At 47.3% G+C, this 18106-nt stretch overlaps 1 protein-coding gene across 4 annotated transcripts in view; it reads right to left on the bottom strand.

The window, feature by feature from the left end:
- LOC144162516 (protein disabled-like) overlaps nucleotides 1-17884 on the bottom strand; it is an 89296-nt gene extending 71412 nt beyond the window's left edge. For 3 of the 4 annotated variants that reach the window (XM_077693078.1, XM_077693082.1, XM_077693080.1), the window contains exons 1-2: nucleotides 17816-17884; nucleotides 8121-8184 (exon numbers count right to left, since the gene is read on the bottom strand). In XM_077693078.1, coding sequence (XP_077549204.1) covers nucleotides 8121-8160 — 40 coding nt within the window. In that variant the 5' untranslated portion in view covers nucleotides 8161-8184; nucleotides 17816-17884. The remainder of the gene's footprint in view (nucleotides 1-8120; nucleotides 8185-17815) is intronic. The other variant, XM_077693077.1, reaches the window with a different exon arrangement.
- Between the last annotated feature and the right edge of the window lie 222 nt (nucleotides 17885-18106).

The raw sequence follows: 18106 nt of genomic DNA, 5'->3' as shown, positions 1-18106 counted from the left end.
TAAGTATTATTTTTTTTATATAGTGTAGGGGGAGGGGTGCGGACCTGTTGTTGAGAGCGAGGAGGGTAGCGTGATGCGGGAGAGGAGGAGTGGGGGAGAGGGCGCACCTGGAACGGCTGTTGCGGACGCCGAGGCACGCCAACGCCGGGTGACATCGTGAGTTAGAGAAATGCTCTGCATTTAAAACCCGTCCGCAGACACTTACCGGCGGTACTTTCCGGAAGCACCGAGTGGAGAGGTGCTGTCGCCTTTGTGCGAGCCATGTAACGATCTTGTTACCCTTGTAAATACTGCATATAAATGTTGCTTCAACTCTTCGTAGGCTCGAGAACTTCGTAGCTCCGCTCTGCGCCGCGTCGATAGCGGACGGAGCAAGGCAACGTCGCTACAGTGGTGGCTGCGGTGAGAGGGCCCAGTCCCAACAGTGGTGACAGCGTCGGGATGGCTGATTCCCAACAGAGCCTCATCTGTCAGACTGCGATCCACTCGAAAATCACATTTACGTTTTGTCAAAGATGACTGCCAACCTCTAATAAAAAACCAGGATACATCACGTTTGGAAAGAAATTAACAGACAAAACTCGCGCAGTAGGGTACGAATATTTAAAAATTTGTAAATGACAGATGATAAACAGCGTTTAAGCAAACGGGCCAGCTGGTGTGCCCCTGTATATTTTTTGCAATTTTTAGGTGTGTTTTTTGTATAGGGTCGCCTGATAGCCTGCTTTGTGAGAATCAGGCAGTTTTCATGTGAATTGGTGCTGTTTTATTGTGTGTGCTTGAATTGAAATTGTATATAATAAAAATTCATGTACCCCTTTGTTGCTTCCACCGTGTGCATCAGTTCGACATTGTTGCAAGCAAATACGCATTACAGCAAAGAACGGTTGTAATGCGTATTTGCTATATGTAATAGCGTACGGCTCATTTGTAATTTCGCTAAAATGGCCTTGTGCAGCTATTCTTGGTCTAACATGACAAAAAATCTTAGCGAAATATCGAGAGAGAGAGAGAGAGAGAGAGAGAGAGAGAGAGAGAGAGAGAGAGAGAGAGAGAGAGAGAGAGAGAGAGAGAGAGAGAGAAGGCTCTTTATTGAAAAAGCAGAGACGTTTGCTGTCGTTTACAGTCGCCTACATGCTTCTGTGCTGAGATTTTGGGATGGGGGAAGAAAAGGCCCAAGAAAGAGCTGGGCAGGAAAAAAAAGAAAAAAAAATCTGTCGGGGGTTAGCGCGATAACGGACTTACACAAATTTGGCTTTTGGTCTTAGCTTGGGCAACATAATTTACAATTTTAAAACTAGGCCAATGTCACCCACATAAGGGAACAAATTCCAACATGGAATCGCGATCCCACTTCCTTGAAAACATTGAACGCCTAGAAAAGGGACCAATAACTCTCAAGATTATCTTAGGACCATGAATTTGTCCCTCGAAGTAGCAAAATAAATTACACTAACCACCCCGTTTCATTCGAAAACGCCACTGCGGAAGCATGGCTGGATGCGTTGTCTGCGCTCAAGCAGCGCTGCCTCTTGCCTGGGGCAAGATGGCCGCCAACCGGCTTCCCCGGCTTCACCCGGTCGCGTGGGCGTGAATAGGGTACCTTCACTGAACAAGTTTTTAAAGCAAAGCTTTAGTGTCCTCATTCATTCCGTTCCACGGCAATACGCCCAGCAGGAAAGCCAACTGTCTCTGACGATGATGATAAAGGGTTGTGGGCGAAGTGAAAAAAAAAAAAAAAAAACCGCTTCCCGTGGCAGGAATCGAACCAGGGCGTCTATCCATAGACTGCTCCATTTCGACAAGGTCGAGGCGAACTCCAAGGAGAAGGTACCGATTCGCGCCGTACACCGCAAACCCAAACGTTAGGCCTACGGAGGGCACACCCGAGAGAGAGGGAGTAAACTTTAAAAAAAAAAAAGCCAAGTGGTCGGTTTCCTTAGTCCAGGAGCCTGTTGGAGCGTCCAGCCGTCTCAGCTTGGTGAATCAGCCGAAGCTGTTCTTCGACGCTCGAGGAATCGCATAAAGTGAGGGGTTGAGCTGGCGCTACCACACCATGCGGTATAGAGTGCAGGGCGCTTTGCAGAATCGACTCTGCGGGTCGTATTGCGTAGGCCAGATGAAGTGCAGCTTGCGCGGATGGGGAAATGTGTTCGTTTGCAGGAGACGCCAATAGCGCTCCTCTTTCTTGCTGAGAGAGGGGTGTGCACGCCCGAGAGTTGCTGTGGGTATTCTGGGAAAGTGTTGCGTACTTCCAGAGTAGCACACACTCGCAGTGTGGGGTTAGCCAACCAAAGAATACATCACGAGAAAGTTTCGCGTTCAGCCACCGTCGTCGTTAGGCGAAGTGGTACACGATTTTTTAAAACTTGCTTGGTGGCGCGCCAGATCACGCCATACCCCCGGCCAATCACAGGTTCTCCCTCCCTGCGGACTGGGGAAAAATTACACCATCTTTCCGTGGGGAACCATGAGGAGGATGCGAAGCATCATGGGGTTCCATGTAGGTTCCCTTGTTTTGCCGTTATGTTGTTTCATTTATCGGAGCACGAATGGGAACTTAGTGTGAACCCCCATGTAGAGACACAAAAATGTAGAGAAATGTAGAGAAATGTACAGGCAGCGAAGTGACCGACACCAGCGTTATCTGATCGAACACCTCCTGGTTCTCGTCTTTCTTTATTGCGTGCTCACGCTCCTACCCCGCTGCCCGCCCTCTCCGTCCTCTTCTCTGGTTGAGCTGCAAGGCGCGTGGCGCTTCCCGCCACCGCTTTCACACGGGAAATTCAACATCTTCCTCTAAAGTTTTCAGTTCATCGTTTCCGTTGACGTTCAGCTTCGTGTGTTTTCGTTGTATCAGTAGCTTCTTGACGTAGTTTGAATGAGTGAAGGACATAAGGCGCGTTCGTAGCACATGCTCCCGTTTGGCGGGAAGAGCGCCACGTGCCTCCCGTTGCGGCCAGAGAGTCGTGGAATCAAAACCGGGCGCCACCTAACTATTTCTTTTATTTATAGTGGACTGCGCTGACGTCAGGCCAAACGCTGACGGGGCTGAAGAGACGCGCTTGCGCAGTAGAGTGCGGACGGTGGACAACGACAACAAGGGAGGGAGGGACACAGCCCCGAGCATGAGACGCTTCGCATCTAAAAGAGGTTATATCTCTCCGCGCGCGTTCCAGATGCGCGATGGGTAGGCCACACCTAGTACGCTCCAGCGAAGAACAAACGCAGGACATACGATAGAGCGTTTTAGCACTCCGTATGTTCCGTGTTGTACATAGTTACCGTGTTGACCGGGGCCCGTCGGGCCCTCGCGCATTCGTCGCGGTAGAGGGGATTAGTTCCGCGGGCCGGCCCTCGCCGTGCCCGTGTGTTCGTCACGGTGGGCTGAGCCTCCTCGCCCTCCCTCCTCACCCTTCTGCGCGCGCAGGCGCAGTCGGGTCCCGGTAAACACGGGAACTACGTAAACGACGGAACAGACGGACTGCTTGATTTGATTGATTGTAGGGTTTAACGCGCCGACACAACGCAGACGATGAGGCACGCCGTAGAACACGCCGCTCCGGAGTAATTTTGACTACCTGGGGATCATTAACGTGCGCCGAAATCTCGTACACACAGGCGTTTTTTGCTTTTCGCCACCACTAGAAAAGCGGCCGCCGCGGCCGGGAAACGAACCCGTGACCTCGTGCTCAGTAGCGCAACGCCTTAGCCACTGAGCCAGCGCGGCGTGTAACAGACGGACTGCTAAAACTCTCTAATAACACATACCGAAACGCAAACGCGGGGCATATGCGCTCGGGTCAAGCTCAGCGGAAAGACAAGGGATGGGAATGGTCGAGGGTTGAATTGTGGTTGTTCAAAGACTGGGCATTCGGTTTGACGGGGATGTCATATTGGATTGGTTTGCGGTTCCGCAAAGTTGAACAAACTTCGCTTGTACCCCTGCTCCCGGTAGAAGAGGAGTTGGTTGCTTTTTCACGCAGCTCACCAAAATTGCTGCATGTGCTTACGCCTTTAAAGCCTCCAACGACAACCAGGCTGTGGTTGTCGTGCTTGATAAAGGGATTTCCGAAGTAGTATTTTGACGCCTTTGAGAGGCTGTAGATATTTAGCGTAAACAGACTTTGTTTGCCTGGTTTTCGAGAAAGTGGTGGTCGATATCACTGCCCTCTATTGGGCTTGCAATAGCTCTTTGTATTGAGGGTGAGTGTGGCGACGTGGCTGACCATAGATAGCTGGTGTGTGCTGGTGATAGCCCGGCCATGTGGCTATTGTTCCAGTCTCTTCCCGAGCTGTTGCAGGGGCTGTGCTGTATGCGTTGCATCTGAATTATCGCAGTTCCGTGTTTCCGTGTATGCCACGACAATTCCACTTCCACGTGGCAAAAGAGGTGCTGTTTCTTTCGTTAGACTGTCCTTTCATCCTTGCTAGAGCAGATATCGGACGGAAATTTTAAGAGTTGCTATCATAAACTTTGATATTTCTTCGATTGTTCTCTTTAATTAACTTGTTGTCGGACGCAGCTCGAAGATGGCCAGATTTCTTGCATTGAATCGAGTCAAATGAAAGAAAGCTCAAGGGTGGATAAACCTCTCATTGGACCTGTGCAGTCTATATTTTCGCATCTTGAACCGAGAATGAACTGAATGTCGTTGACGTAAAGTTGAAGGCATGCAACTTAAAATTCCCGCCAAAATTTTCATCGACTGTACGGTGCCTTCCGCTTGCTTCTACCCTTTTATGCGATGTTCGCGGATGCTTATCTGCCCAGTTAACAAGTGAGAGGGCGTACAGTCTTTGTAAAAATTTTCTAGGCGATGACAAAAGTGCACGGGCCGCAAAAAATTCAATCCACAAGCTCACGTCTCGAGCGGAGCTAAAACGTTTTAGGTCGGGAAGCTACGAAAAACATCTTTCTTTGTTACTGTTATAAAGACATTTTGTAAGCTTATTCTTTGCATTCTTTGTGGTCCGGAAGGCTTAGGTTTTGTCTGGAAAATTTCGACAAAGGCTTTACGTAGTGCGAATACGGGGCAATTTTTCATGCGAGTACAGTAAAAGCTCGTTCCATAGCCGCCCTCACACGGTACATAAACCAGTGCTGGGAACGAGGGCAAATCCCGCCCACCTGGAAAAAAGCTAAGATCTCCATGATATCGAAACCGGGCAAGGAACTCAAGTTGGAGAACTTACGGCCTATTTCTCTTACGTCTTGCCTGGGCAAGCGTCTGGAGCACATGGTGCTGAATAGGTTGTACAAGCCCTTGGAGACGAACCACTTGTTCCCTCACATGATGGTGGGTTTCAGGCCCAAGCTTTCCACGCAAGACGTTATGCTGCAACTAAAACACCAGATCTTGGGCAGTCAAGGTTCGGACCTTGACACTAGAGTTATACTTGGACTGGACGTCACCAAGGCATTTGACAACGGCATGCCATTCTATACAATCTGGACGAGCTTGGAGTCGGGCGCCGTGCCTATGCATCATACATCAAGGACTTTCTGTCTCATCGCACGGCACGTATCACCCTGGGAGGATTTGAATCGGAGCTCATTCAGATGGGGATTCAGGGCACACCACAGGGATCCTTACTGTCGCCCTTCAACTTCAACGTCGCCATGATCAAGCTGCCTCCACTCCTAGAGGCTATCCCGGGAATCCACCATAGCCTCTACGCAGATGATATTACAATCTGGGCGACTGGAGGCAGTGATGGGGACCTGGAGGAAAGGCTGCAGCAAGCTGCCGATGCAGTCAACGCCTACATCACCCCCATAGGTCTTGCCTGCTCACCTCAAAAATCGGAGATCCTTTTCTACCAACCTCCCAAACAGGGAAGAAGAAAGAAAGACATCCCGAACATTCAAGTGTATATACAGGGCAGCCTGATCCCACGTGTCGAGTGCATTCACATACTTGGCCTTCATGTTGAAGCAAATGGAGCCAACACAGCTACTATATCCACGTTGAAATCTAGTGCGGAGCAAATCAGCCGACTTATAGCCCGCATAGCTAACAAACACCATGGCCTCAAGGAGGCAAATTTACTGCGCCTGGTTCATGCTTTTATTAAAAGTCGCATCATATACGTGGCTCCTTTTCTAAATTTCAAAAGAGCAGACATAAAGAAGCTTCAGTGCATCATCCGGAAAGCCTACAAGCAAGCTGTAGGAATACCCGTCATGGCACCCACGGAGCGCTTCCAAGCAATCGGGGTGCACAATACCCTGGAAGAGCTAGTAGAAGCACAAAGGATGGCGCAGCTGCACAGGCTCTCGTGCAGCGAGACTGGCCGCGCAATTCTAAGGTCCCTGCGCATCCCCTTCGCTTCTCAATACGGTATCAAATGCTCTCTGGATGACAGCACTCGATGATACATCCACTGTTCTCCCATACCATGAAATATGCACCCGAATCATCATCGACAGAAGAACCGCCAGAGCATCTGCACTTCCCCGGCAGCTGTGCGAGAACCCACATGTCCTCTATGTGGATGCTGCGGATTATCACGACCGACCGGCTGTGGCCGTAGCCGTGGTAGACCAGCAAGGAAACTCAATGACCTCGAGCACAATCTTGACGACGCACTTTGAGGTGGTGGAAGAAGCGGCAATTGCGCTCGCAATAGCTAGCACGGAAGCCAAAATTATTGTCTCTGATTCCAAGACGGCAATAAGAAACTTCCTGGCGGGACGAATATCCCTGCCAGCGGCCAAAATTCTTTCGACGTTTGTTGGCGACAGATGCAGGCATGTTCGCCTTGTATGGACACCAGCGCACTCGTCCCTGCCGGGGAATGAACTGGCTCACGAGGCAGCCCGAGATTTCGGCAACCAGGCTGACCTCGACGGAGACATCGGGCCTACGTTCACGGGGAGCAGAGACAGGCTGGCCACGGACAGGGAGATTACGCACCACTGCAGGTTGAGCCGCCTCAAGTACACTGCACCTCAACAGATGGCAGTTGGTTGCGTGGAGACGAATACAGTCGAACACCTTCCCCAACCTTGTTCTCTACAACCGATATTACCCAGACACGCATTCCGACATATGCAAGTGGTGTGCAGACAAAGCCACCCTACAACACATCACATGGGCATGCCCACAGAAACCTCGTTCACCTAACAGAGCATTAAACATCAGGACTCAAGAGCAATGGGAGGCCGCCTTGCCCAGCTCTCACCCCCACTTACAACAACTACTTGTCCAGCTGGCGGAAGATGCCGCTAGGGCCCACGGGCTCATGGCCGAAATCTAACGGAGAAGGCTAGGTGACTTCCTCCCTGTCACCCCCTTCCTTCTACCAGCTTGGGCTCAAATAAAGTTCCTTCTCTCTCTCGTTAATTCGAACTCGAAGGGGACCATAAAGTTGTTAGAATAACATAAAGTTGTTAGAATTAGGCGGAGTTCGAATTAGCGGGCGGGCGCTAGAATGAATGAAAATCGCGCCACATTGCGCGGGCATAACACAAATAAGCCACCACTGGTCTCGTTATCATGAATTAGGCGCTACTACACGTTCGGGGCAGGCAATTTGGTAAATAATGTTCATGGAGCTCGAACAGCGAACGAAAGTAATTGGTCAGTCAGCTACACGCCAAAAACAGGCACCGACATGCCTTCACGTGAGCAACGAGCCGTAATGTCAAAATAATGACGCCGTTTCTGCTCGAAAGCACGTTTATTTACATGGCAGGGTTTATTTGCGTAGACTAGCAACACATTGTAATCACTCTGGGCCGACTTCTGCGAGGAGTGATGGAAACCAGGGGATCCCAGTTCGAATTAACCGTTCTGGATACCGACGCGTTCGAATTATCGGGAGTTTTCCCTCATTGAAGTATACAGATTTGTGCCGGGACAATGGCATCTGCTCGAATGAAGTTTAAGTTCGAATGAACCGCGAGTTCAAATTAACGAGCTTTTACTGTATTTATTTTTGTCGGCATGCATTTTAACGGTGGCTACTGAAAGCCGTAAGAAAAACCTTTTCTGCGATGACACTTACCCCAGCTTCATTTTGTATACGTGGCCGTATATGAGCCAGTGTTTTTGAAGAGGGAGAACAATTAACAACAGCACGCCAATAGAAAACGTTTAATCGCATCGACTCACCGTCATTTTCTGAAGCAGCCGCCAAAAGACTTGACTCCATGCTTGCAGCGTGAACAAGGTTTACCTTCACGGGGAAAGAAGAGCGTTTTCAGAGGCAGTGCCGGCAAAATGACTTAAATTGGCAGAATTCCTGAGATACTCAATTAGAATTGCAAACGTACAACACTCGAAAAGAAAACACCTGGCAGACGACATCAATCATTTCGGTACGACGTCAGAATACTGCAGCAAAGGTTAGCTTTTTCAAATATCTGTTTCTTAACTGCTGCTATTTTCTTTAGCGCTGCAGAAAGGTTGAAGTTTCTTTCTCCGAAATTCGGGGTTAAAATTTAGGCTGGTGTGTACAGCGGCTAATGCGAGTTTCTTAGTGTACTTTTCGTGGTTTCATAAAGCATGTGCTGAAAAGCTATCAACCAATTGAATATTGTCACGTAGCCAGGCAGGGGTTTATGCAGAATTTCGATTTTTTTTTGGGGGGTGGTGTCGGTGGGATGTTTGGGGGGGGGGGTGTTGTATAAATCCCTAGGCAGGGTGCTTGTGGTTGTGGAATCTTTTGGGGGGGGGGGGGGGCGAAGTCCTTCTGGGGGGGGGGGGTGTGGGGTGTTAGGGGAGTGTGTATAAATCCCTGTAGCCAGGGACGACGGAGGTTTTTTTCAAATAACAAAGTTTATTGGAGCGAAGCTGTGCTCCGCTGTGAACTCGAAGGTTACACGAGCGGCGACGAAGCACTCAACAACCTGACGTGCGCATGCGAATGTCGGCGAATCGAATGCTGTGATGTCTGCCTTGCGAACATTTATCCTTCGGCGTTAATTATTTGAGAACCAGTGAATCAGACCCAGAACCCTGACGATCAAAGACGAACATTGTATCTACTGACGACAGGCGATTGGAGGTAGCCCGCGCGGCATACAAAAGGAAGAGACGGAAACGGGCGCCTCACTTGTAAGATAATAAAGCTTGGAGCGGACAGACGCAGGAAACGTGAAGCACAAATAAACACCAGAGGGCAATATGTCGTATCTATCCGTGCGCAATCCGTCTATCTAAACAGGGTGAGTAGAATACACTGTTTGGTTAAACTTAGAGCGCGATTGAACAGGGACCACAGAAAGATGACAAACAGAAGACGGCAAACACGACAAACACAAGCGCGAGCCCATAAAACTTTTAAACTTGTTCAGTGAAGCTGTCGATGAGTAGGGTACTACAGATCGCCTTCGGCGTCAGACCTAGCGTAGACCAACAAGCTTATGCGTATGAAAAAAAAAAACACAAAAATAAAAAAAGGTCCTATGGCCTCCATATCTTGATGTGACGGCTTTTATTGCCAATAAAAAAATGCCTTCCCCGCAATGCATTTGTGTTTAGAGTTGAAGCCGACTTAAGCGGGATCAGTGTAAGCTTGTGGTTTTTGTGTTTGCATTTATTCGAGACAATTGTTGCACAAGAATTGTATCGGGTGACAAGGCCACCCTTACAAGACATAGCAAAACCAAGCAAGTCAACTTAGCAGAAATCAAGCAAACAATAGGTACAACTGGACAAATATTCTGAGATAACTAGCACTTTTGGCAAGCACAATTCCAACTCCTTATACAATAATAATTGACATCAGGCAACTGGATACAAAAACATTTTCAAAGATATATAAATGATTGCATGCAACATAAGTAAAGACACAATAAACAATATTCTCTTGCAGTTACAAATGATGTAACAAAATTTTTTATTTTTCATGAGAAAAAGAACGAAATAATTGTCGAGTGCAAACGCACACAACACTTGCTACGCAGGAAGAAGAAAAATGTTTTAGTTTTAGTTTTAAGCTCATGAAGCGAGATAGTAGTTTGAAGTAGACCAGATATTGTGGGGTACTGATTAAGTAGGTTGGGTATTTGTAGAACCAACAGTTTGTCCCCGTAAGTTCTCTTTACGCGAGTTTTCGCTATCATTTGGTTTCTTATTTCATAGGGATTCGTCTTTTCGGGATATTTCATAGTGAATATGTCCTTGCTTGTTTTGTATTGGCTATAGACTTTTAATGCCAACCGGTCTTGTCGTAATTTGCCTATGTCTAAGATTCTGTACTTCCTGAAGTAAGGCTTTATTTCTTGGGGAAAAGCATCAACAACTGCCCGCAGAGCCCTTTTTTGTAACGGTCTCCCACATCGCGTTGCAGCATGCGAAAAAAATCATAAAAATAAAAAGAAGGTCCTTGGCGTTCATACTTTACAAGGCGGCTATACTTCCGCTTTGATAAAATGTCTTTTCCGCAATGCATGTGCGCCTAAAGGTAAACCCCACGTTGAAGGGGCTGGTATAAGCGTTGTAAACTGGCTTTCCTCTATTGTGTGTCATGCAGTGAAGCATAGCCATCTACGGAGGGGGTATGGTTTCAGCCCTACTTAGTAAATACAGCATGTTGTTGGGCTAGCTTTTGTGGCACATTTACAAGAAAAACTGCGCACAAGGATGGTACTGAAAAAATGAAGCGACAGGACCGGTGCAGAATCACGACAAGTGTATTGAAAAAGCGCACATGACTGTATACCAAGACGTGCGCATGCGCACACACGTGGCCACCTTTATCGCGACAATGAATGACACGTTATGCGAAGCAATGTTTGGCATCCCCCTGAAACGCAGCCGTACAGCTACCAAGGAAAGATGTACTACAGCTCTCTCGAAAACTTTGCAGTTGAAGAAGAGAATCGGCGCAATGGACCTTTTCCACGCCCACTATCTGCGCATTCGCTTGCAGGCGTCGCCTATACTCTTGGTGGCTCGCTCGTATCGCAGATACCGCTTCTGACGGACGTGATATGGACGCCGGTCCTAACTACAAATACATACTGGTTCGCATTCGGGAGCTGCTGCAAAAGCGTTAAGTCATCGGACGGTCAACCTCTGGCAAAAGAAAACTTCCGAAATTTCGTCAACAGCGCACTCAAAGAGCGACCTTGCGCATGAAGTCAGTAAAGCGGAGCGCGTTGCGCTTGCAAAGAAAGCCTCTTTTCTATCAACATGCGCGTGCTCCGTGATTATCAATATTGGAAGACAGAGTCACCAGCAACCATGGCTGAAAGAGCCACCAACTGTGCTTTCCGTATTTGCCGCTACGAGCGCTTTTCCTCTCCTGGAAAAGGTCCATTGCAACAGTGGTGCAGGGCTGCAGAAACAAAAGAGCTAGCGACCCCTCTCCCTTAGTCGGAGACCCTTGCACATCCCTTGGATTTCCGAACTTGCCGCTGGAAGTTCTCCATGAATGGCAGGCCCGGATCCTTTCGTCCGCAGGCTTTCACATCTCTCCCAAAGTGGACCGCGTCAGCACGCGCTAGAACCGGAGACCAAGTCCAAAGCCAACGGCGGCGCTACGATTACAAAGGAAATGCTGTGCGTCCGCAGTGCGTCCGCAATACGATCGTAGTTCGATGGAAGAGACGCCGGTTTCATAACGCGAGGCACCCAGGTTTGATTCCGACCACGGGATTCGTTTTTTTTTTTTTTTTTTTTTGTAGCGTGAGATAGACTGGCCGAGGTTGAGCAGTTTCGTGTTGCTGCGCATGCGCGAGAAGCAGTGACGTTTCACGGCGCACAGCTGGCACGCCGGAGCCGCCGCCGCCGCGACTGGATTGGATTGGATTAAATTGTATTGTATTGTATCGGATTGGATTAAATTGGATTGGATTGGATGGGAAATCGTTTTAGCAGCAGTAAGCATGACAACCAGGAAAGCTGAGAATAACCAGCTGAACCTTAACTCACGCTACGTATATCCTGGCATAGCCGAGCTAAGCCACTGCTGATTTTTCTTTCTGCATTGGCTGCACAAGTTATTTTTTTCCCCCCGCTGCTAACCCGCACCCCTTGTGCCTTTGAGGTGGCCCAGTTGTTAGGTTGCAGCTTTCACGGCGTATAGGTCCCGGGTTCGAGTCCCGGGACACTCCTAGCCACATTTTTTCTTGAGCCGCGCACTCCGAACACCTGCTCGTGGGCTACTTGCCTCCTCGCCACTTTCTCTCGTACTTCGGGTTTTTTTTGGTGCGACGGACGGATATTGCTCGGCCTAAACAGCTCCACTGTTAAAATTTGTCCTGGTCTAGAATTAGTCCTGCGACTGGTGGCAGGGAAGTGCCAATTCACGCGATCATCTCGTTCTTTGCGCTTGCGTAGTGGCCAGTAGGAGCGCTTTCGCTGTGCGAACCTCGAATGTAAACGCGACGGTTGAGGCGGAAGACGTGGTTACGACCCTTTCGCGCGAAGTTTCGGACGATGAGGGAATCTACATCCACCGTAAAAACATGCAGTGTAGCGTGAGCTTCTCTTTACATCGATTGCCAGCCATGCGTGAAATCACCCTTTTATAGCTTAATTATGCCAAAAAAGACCGCTTACCTTTTAAATTGATAAAGTTCCCATCCGTTATTCCCTTCCATACATTGAATTGACATTGAATTAGGCCGTCTCTTCAAAAAGTGTATAGAATAATACTTTGCATGTATTTTTAACTGCTTTTGTTGATTTGCTCAAAAAACGTTGCATGAATCAATGAGGCTGTGCCGCTAGTGTGTTAATTTATTCATACCACGGCCATTAAATTAAGGGAGGAGATTCATACATTCAGTTTTAAGCGGTCCCCTTGGCATGCAGTGCCCCTCTCCGGGACCTCTTTCTGCAGCACCGTTATGTATCCTTTTAATTTTGTAGAAATTAACAAACTTTGATTTGATTTGAGTCGATTTTTAGACAGAAGCTGCGTATGGCTAGGGTTCGGTGTATTTTGTGGACCGTCAACAAAAACACAGGCCGCCCTCCCATTGCGGAGGAAGGCCCCAGTAGACAGCCTTGGCTCCCTCGATCTTGCCTTTTGACTGTAGAGAGCTTCAAATGTATACGTATCGTGTTTCAAACGGCCTATGATTTCTATGGCGACCGCGCAGTGATGGCGCACACCGAGATGTTTGTTTCCCTGAGGGAAGGAGGCCGAGACTTACGGCCGTATTCCGAGTCTGCCCTCATGTGTTTCCACGACTCGGCTGAGTGGAGGATCCCGCAAGGCTTTTTTTATCGCTCTCAAGGGCCTCCTCGAATCGAGGCTCGAGTGGAGAAGGAATTCAGAACCAGGAACTCGTGTCAGGCTCGACCGGGCACACGCCTCTAATCGAGTGGCAAATGGTTTCCCGCGTGGGCAGCTACGAAAGCCTCAAGAACGCGTTGAGAAATTTACTTGTCATAACTAGTTACGTGGGAAGCTGCGAACGTTACAGAGATCCCGTCATCTGTCAGTATAAATAAGGGCATCTAGAGGAGCAGTACGGTTGCAGAAAACGGCTGTAACTCTTGTTTTATCGAAAATACCCCGAAATCAGTAAGTGACAATTAGCCGCTAAGACGACTCTACCATTATGGCGAGATTAATTAATTTTTTTAATTAGGTAGTTCACAGTTAAGTTGCAATGGTTGCGGAATTCTCGTCTGCCGTCCATACATCGGCTTCTACGGGAGGGGAATGGAAACACCTATATGTTTCTCTGCCGGAATAGAACTCGAGTCCTTCCAAGCTTGCTAAAGTAATCACAAAACCGTAGTGGTCACCATTACCAAGTGATGACAAAAATAAATACTTCTAGATTTTCTTACCTTGCGCGGGATGTTGACCATGCGCGGTGTAATTTATGAAGCTTTGCATCCACTTTAACTGAGTAAATCGGCTCCGGAGTTCTTTAGAAATTAATTCTTTGGTCATCTTTTCTCCACTTTTTGTTTACGCTTCTTTATTCTATATACTTCATTCATTTTTCTTGAAGTTGAGATCTGCCGCCTTCATAGAAAGCTGACGCTTATAGTGTGCGCAGGCGCTTTTCCAAGTTTACGTCCAACCCGTCTGACGTGCTTTCTGTTTAATTAAAAGGCATCTTATTCATTTTCACAATTTTCTCACTTCAAACTAACATTTTTTTTAGCACTCAGCCAGCTCCTTTCTTATGCGAACACACCGCTGCTGCCGGCTGTTATTTCTTGAATTATCGCTGATGCATGGCTCAAGACAAAAATACGCAAGGTGCTTTGGGACGTTTAGACTATGTTAAAAACGCAAGCAAAGCCGACATTTTAGCCGTTAGGGGGACCATCAAGGCCAAATGCAACTTTTTTTTTTTCAATTTAAAAGAATTGGCCCCCAGTTTAAAATCACAACAGGAATACCGCGAAAACCGAACAAGAATTCCTGTCGTACGACAAAAAACTTTGTTGTGACAACACAAGTCCTGTTGTTACGACAGAACCATCTGTTGTTACGACACACATTTCTGTCGTAACGACAAAGTCAATTTTCTCATCTACAAACATTCTTGTAGTCACAACAGAACTGCCACTTACGCTACTCTCCACAATGGGCCATAACATCCTAACCATGTTCAACTACTGACGGAACATCAGGATCACAAGACAGAAATTCGGCACTATGGAACATCGAAATCAGGGCAGGTATACGACGCAGGACAGAACATCAAAATCACGACACGACAAGAATGCGACAAGACGACAGTACCACACGCTAAAATACGACAAACTACATACATTTTTCTGGTAATTTTCGACTGGGCCTTTGGTTACTTAACACTACTCCTGCAGCTCTCAAAGGCTTTGTATTAACCAAAAAAGATACGAAATATTTTCAAGCTTCGAAATTTCGCGCGACACAGCGTCAGCGAGGGTGTAACAGTATCAATAATAAAAGCGGAGCTATCGGTGTGCTAGCTGTAGGTCGGCGTTCAAGTGGCATTATCACACTTCGGACTTGAGTCGCCACTACAGTCACAGTCCTGTTCCTTGGCGGCGGGTTTGGTGGGAGGCCGCCAATAACACGAACAATCTCCTGTGACGTCATTAGGACTTCTAGAGAAAGTGGCGGGTGAACCGCCGATGCGCTCATCTGTTTACCTGCACTAACATTTGCGTCGTTGTTCTTAGGACAACGCAATGTTTTCAATGAACCAAACATGTATTTTGTCTTTATGGTTCCTTCAAACCGTCCATAGCATGCTGTCCGTAATAAATTCTATGATTTTTCAGTGAAAAATACATGACGAGAGGAGCTATATTGAAAAATTAATTTGAGATGCGAACAAAATAGAAGGTTGTTTTTGAGAAGTGTTTCAATGAGGTGGCTGTTCAAAAACTATAGAATCAAAAACTATGCTTAGAGAGAGAGAGAGAGAGAGAGAGAGAGAGAGAGAGAGAGAGAGAGAGAGAGAGAGAGAGAGAGAGAGAGAGAGAGAGAGAGAGAGAGAGAGAGAGAGAGAGATGAAACGTTTATTGAGCTGTAAAGGTAGGAGTGTATCCTTAGTTCAGGAATCCATGTGTTGACCGCATCGTCATAGCTCGGGTTACAAGTACTGCTTGGTTCTCCAGGCGACCGCTAGACAACAGTATCTCTCACTGCTCAGGGGAAAGGGCATTTGGAAGGGGTTTTTCTGGCAGTCGACAATCATATGGCGGATCGTACATAATTGATTACAGAATTTTTCCATGGGCTGCTTACTGTGTCGGGAACAATAAATGCATTGTACGAAAGTGCATGTTCAAATTTGTCTCAGCGTAATTTCTTCGCTTTTGCTAAGTGACGTGTGTCTGCATGGGAGTGTCTGTCTTGTCATCCTGTAATAGTGGGTGATTTCTTGGTAGGCTAGGAGAGTTGTGGGGGCTTCCGGAAACTCAGTAGCTCGGTGGGCCGGCGAGCCTGTTGAGGGGCGAAATCGTTACCCGTCAATGAGGATTAAGAAGGGGTACACACGATGTTGACTTGGTCTTTTGAGTGTTGTATCTGGAGCTCTCCTGGGAGCCAGTCGTCCCTACAACAAATTCCGGCAAGCTGCTTGGGAGTCTGTGATGACAGTCCTTGCAGAGCGTTGGGTGATGGCTTGGGCGATGGCAAGTTCTTCTGCTTCCCTCGCGGAGGACATCGGGAGTGACGCGCAGGTTATAAGGGCATTTTTGTAAGTTGCCACAGCCACCATTGTCCAATTGTCTTCGTAGCAGGCTGCGTCAGTGTAAGCAATGTCGGAACGGCTGCCATGTATTCGCTCATGAGCTCGACCTCGCGACTCCCGTTCACCTTGATGAAGGTCCTGGTACACGTTTTTTGGAAAAGGACGGATGGAAATGTGCTTGCGCCAGGCGTCTGGTATTGGAACAAGATGAGTATGTTCTGGGCAGGGCCACTTGATGTGGCGAAGTACTGTACGTCTTGCTTGTGTTTGTACCAGACGAAGTCGTTGACCCGAGAGGTGTCCTTCAATAAGCTCTATATTATTATGAAGACCCATTTGAAGTAGTTTTGTTGTGCGCGGGCTCACAGGTAAACCATAATGCCTGATTGAGGGCTTTGCGTATGAGGCGGTTGATTTTGCCAATGTCTGCAAGGTAGGGTGTGATGAAGGTGAGTCGGGATGTACCGAATGCTTGAACTAAGCGCACTGTGTCCTTCTCTTTCATGCCTCGATGCCTAATGGTGATACGGCGAATCATTTGGGTTACTTGATCTGTGACTTCACAAAGGTGGCAGACTGTATCGTCATTCTTGGTATTAGCTAAGATTGTGAGCCCGAGAAGTTTGAGTGAAGGGTTGGACCGGCGCTTCAACAATTAACGCGCTTTCTTAAAACGGGCTTCCTCTTTTTGATTTTGAGTGCAGCGCCATGTTTGTGTCTTTCTTCTTGAGTTTTCGTCTATTCGCGCTGTTTTTCAGTCACATTGAGTATCAACACTGTCGTTGTTCAAATGAAAATATGCATGGCGACTCAAAGTGAAGCATTGAAAAATATCAATAGTGTAAACGATGTCTCTCAATGTGCTACTCAAATGTATTTCCAAATTGAGGCAAATGTGCTGGGATGAAATCGCCAAGCAATAAATCGCAAACGCGGCCTACAATTGTTTTTTTTTAACAAAATCCTTACTTGGTACAGCAAACACATTACCTATGAGAATTGCAGCAGCACAACAACATCTACAAGCCCAGGTTGACAACACATTGAATAAGAACAATTAGAAACTGCGAAGAGCCGCACATATGCTTTGTATGAACACGGCATCATTCATATTAAAAAAGAACCTTTGAAGCATTTACCATAAAAGTGACGAAGGAAGTGACGAAAGCCGGATAGTCATATCGAGTTTACAGTGCAGCCAATGTAACAAAAATTACCTAAAGAATCTGTCAGATGACTTACAATGGATTCAACCTTAAAGTTAGCCCCACTACCGCCTTTATCAATTCTCCCAATGAATTGCACCTTGGCAAATTTCAAATGAACTGCCGGTCTGCGGACCGCAAGGTCATCAAAATCCGATCACTGTCGTTTTAATGTTTTAATTTTCGTATTTTTATGCTCAATTAAAACTTTGTCCGAAGATAATTCCCCGTATTTTGTATTAAGTGAAAGAAAAAAATCTATAACGTCATTTTTGTAATACAAAATTCTGTAACGCCTTCATACAACCAGGAACCACTTATTATGTTAAAAAAAACTGCAAACTTAGATCGAAAACTCTCGATTAGGTGCCACTAACCATTAAAAGTCATATATTTACTGTTCACTATGCGCATTTGATGCAGTTCGACCAGTTACGTCCTGTTTTAGCGCCCATGTTTGATTTTGTGTCGCTCAACGAAAAAGTTTAATACTTGCCTGGGGTCGTAAGAATCAACGGTCCGTGCAGTCACCTGCTCCGCGACAGAGCGAAAGAATTATAATACTCCGTACACGCCTATGCGGTCCCACCAATCTTATCGACGTATCAGCCGCTCTCTCTGGTCGCACTCCTTTAACTCCCTATCTTACGATAACATACCCCGCGAGGCAGAATATCACCGTGAGAACAATACCGTCCGATGTAAGGGACAATCTCCTTGGCTTTGCTTTAATCAGTGGCGGCAGATTGTGCCCCTTTCCGACCCACCCTGCGTTGCAATCAGCTTT

The sequence above is a fragment of the Haemaphysalis longicornis genome, unplaced genomic scaffold, assembly GCF_048455015.1.
Source record: "Haemaphysalis longicornis isolate Haplotype H1 unplaced genomic scaffold, Haemaphysalis longicornis Haplotype H1 scaffold_12, whole genome shotgun sequence".
NCBI lineage: Eukaryota > Metazoa > Arthropoda > Arachnida > Ixodida > Ixodidae > Haemaphysalis > Haemaphysalis longicornis.
This window is presented reverse-complemented; position numbering and strand designations above follow the sequence as displayed.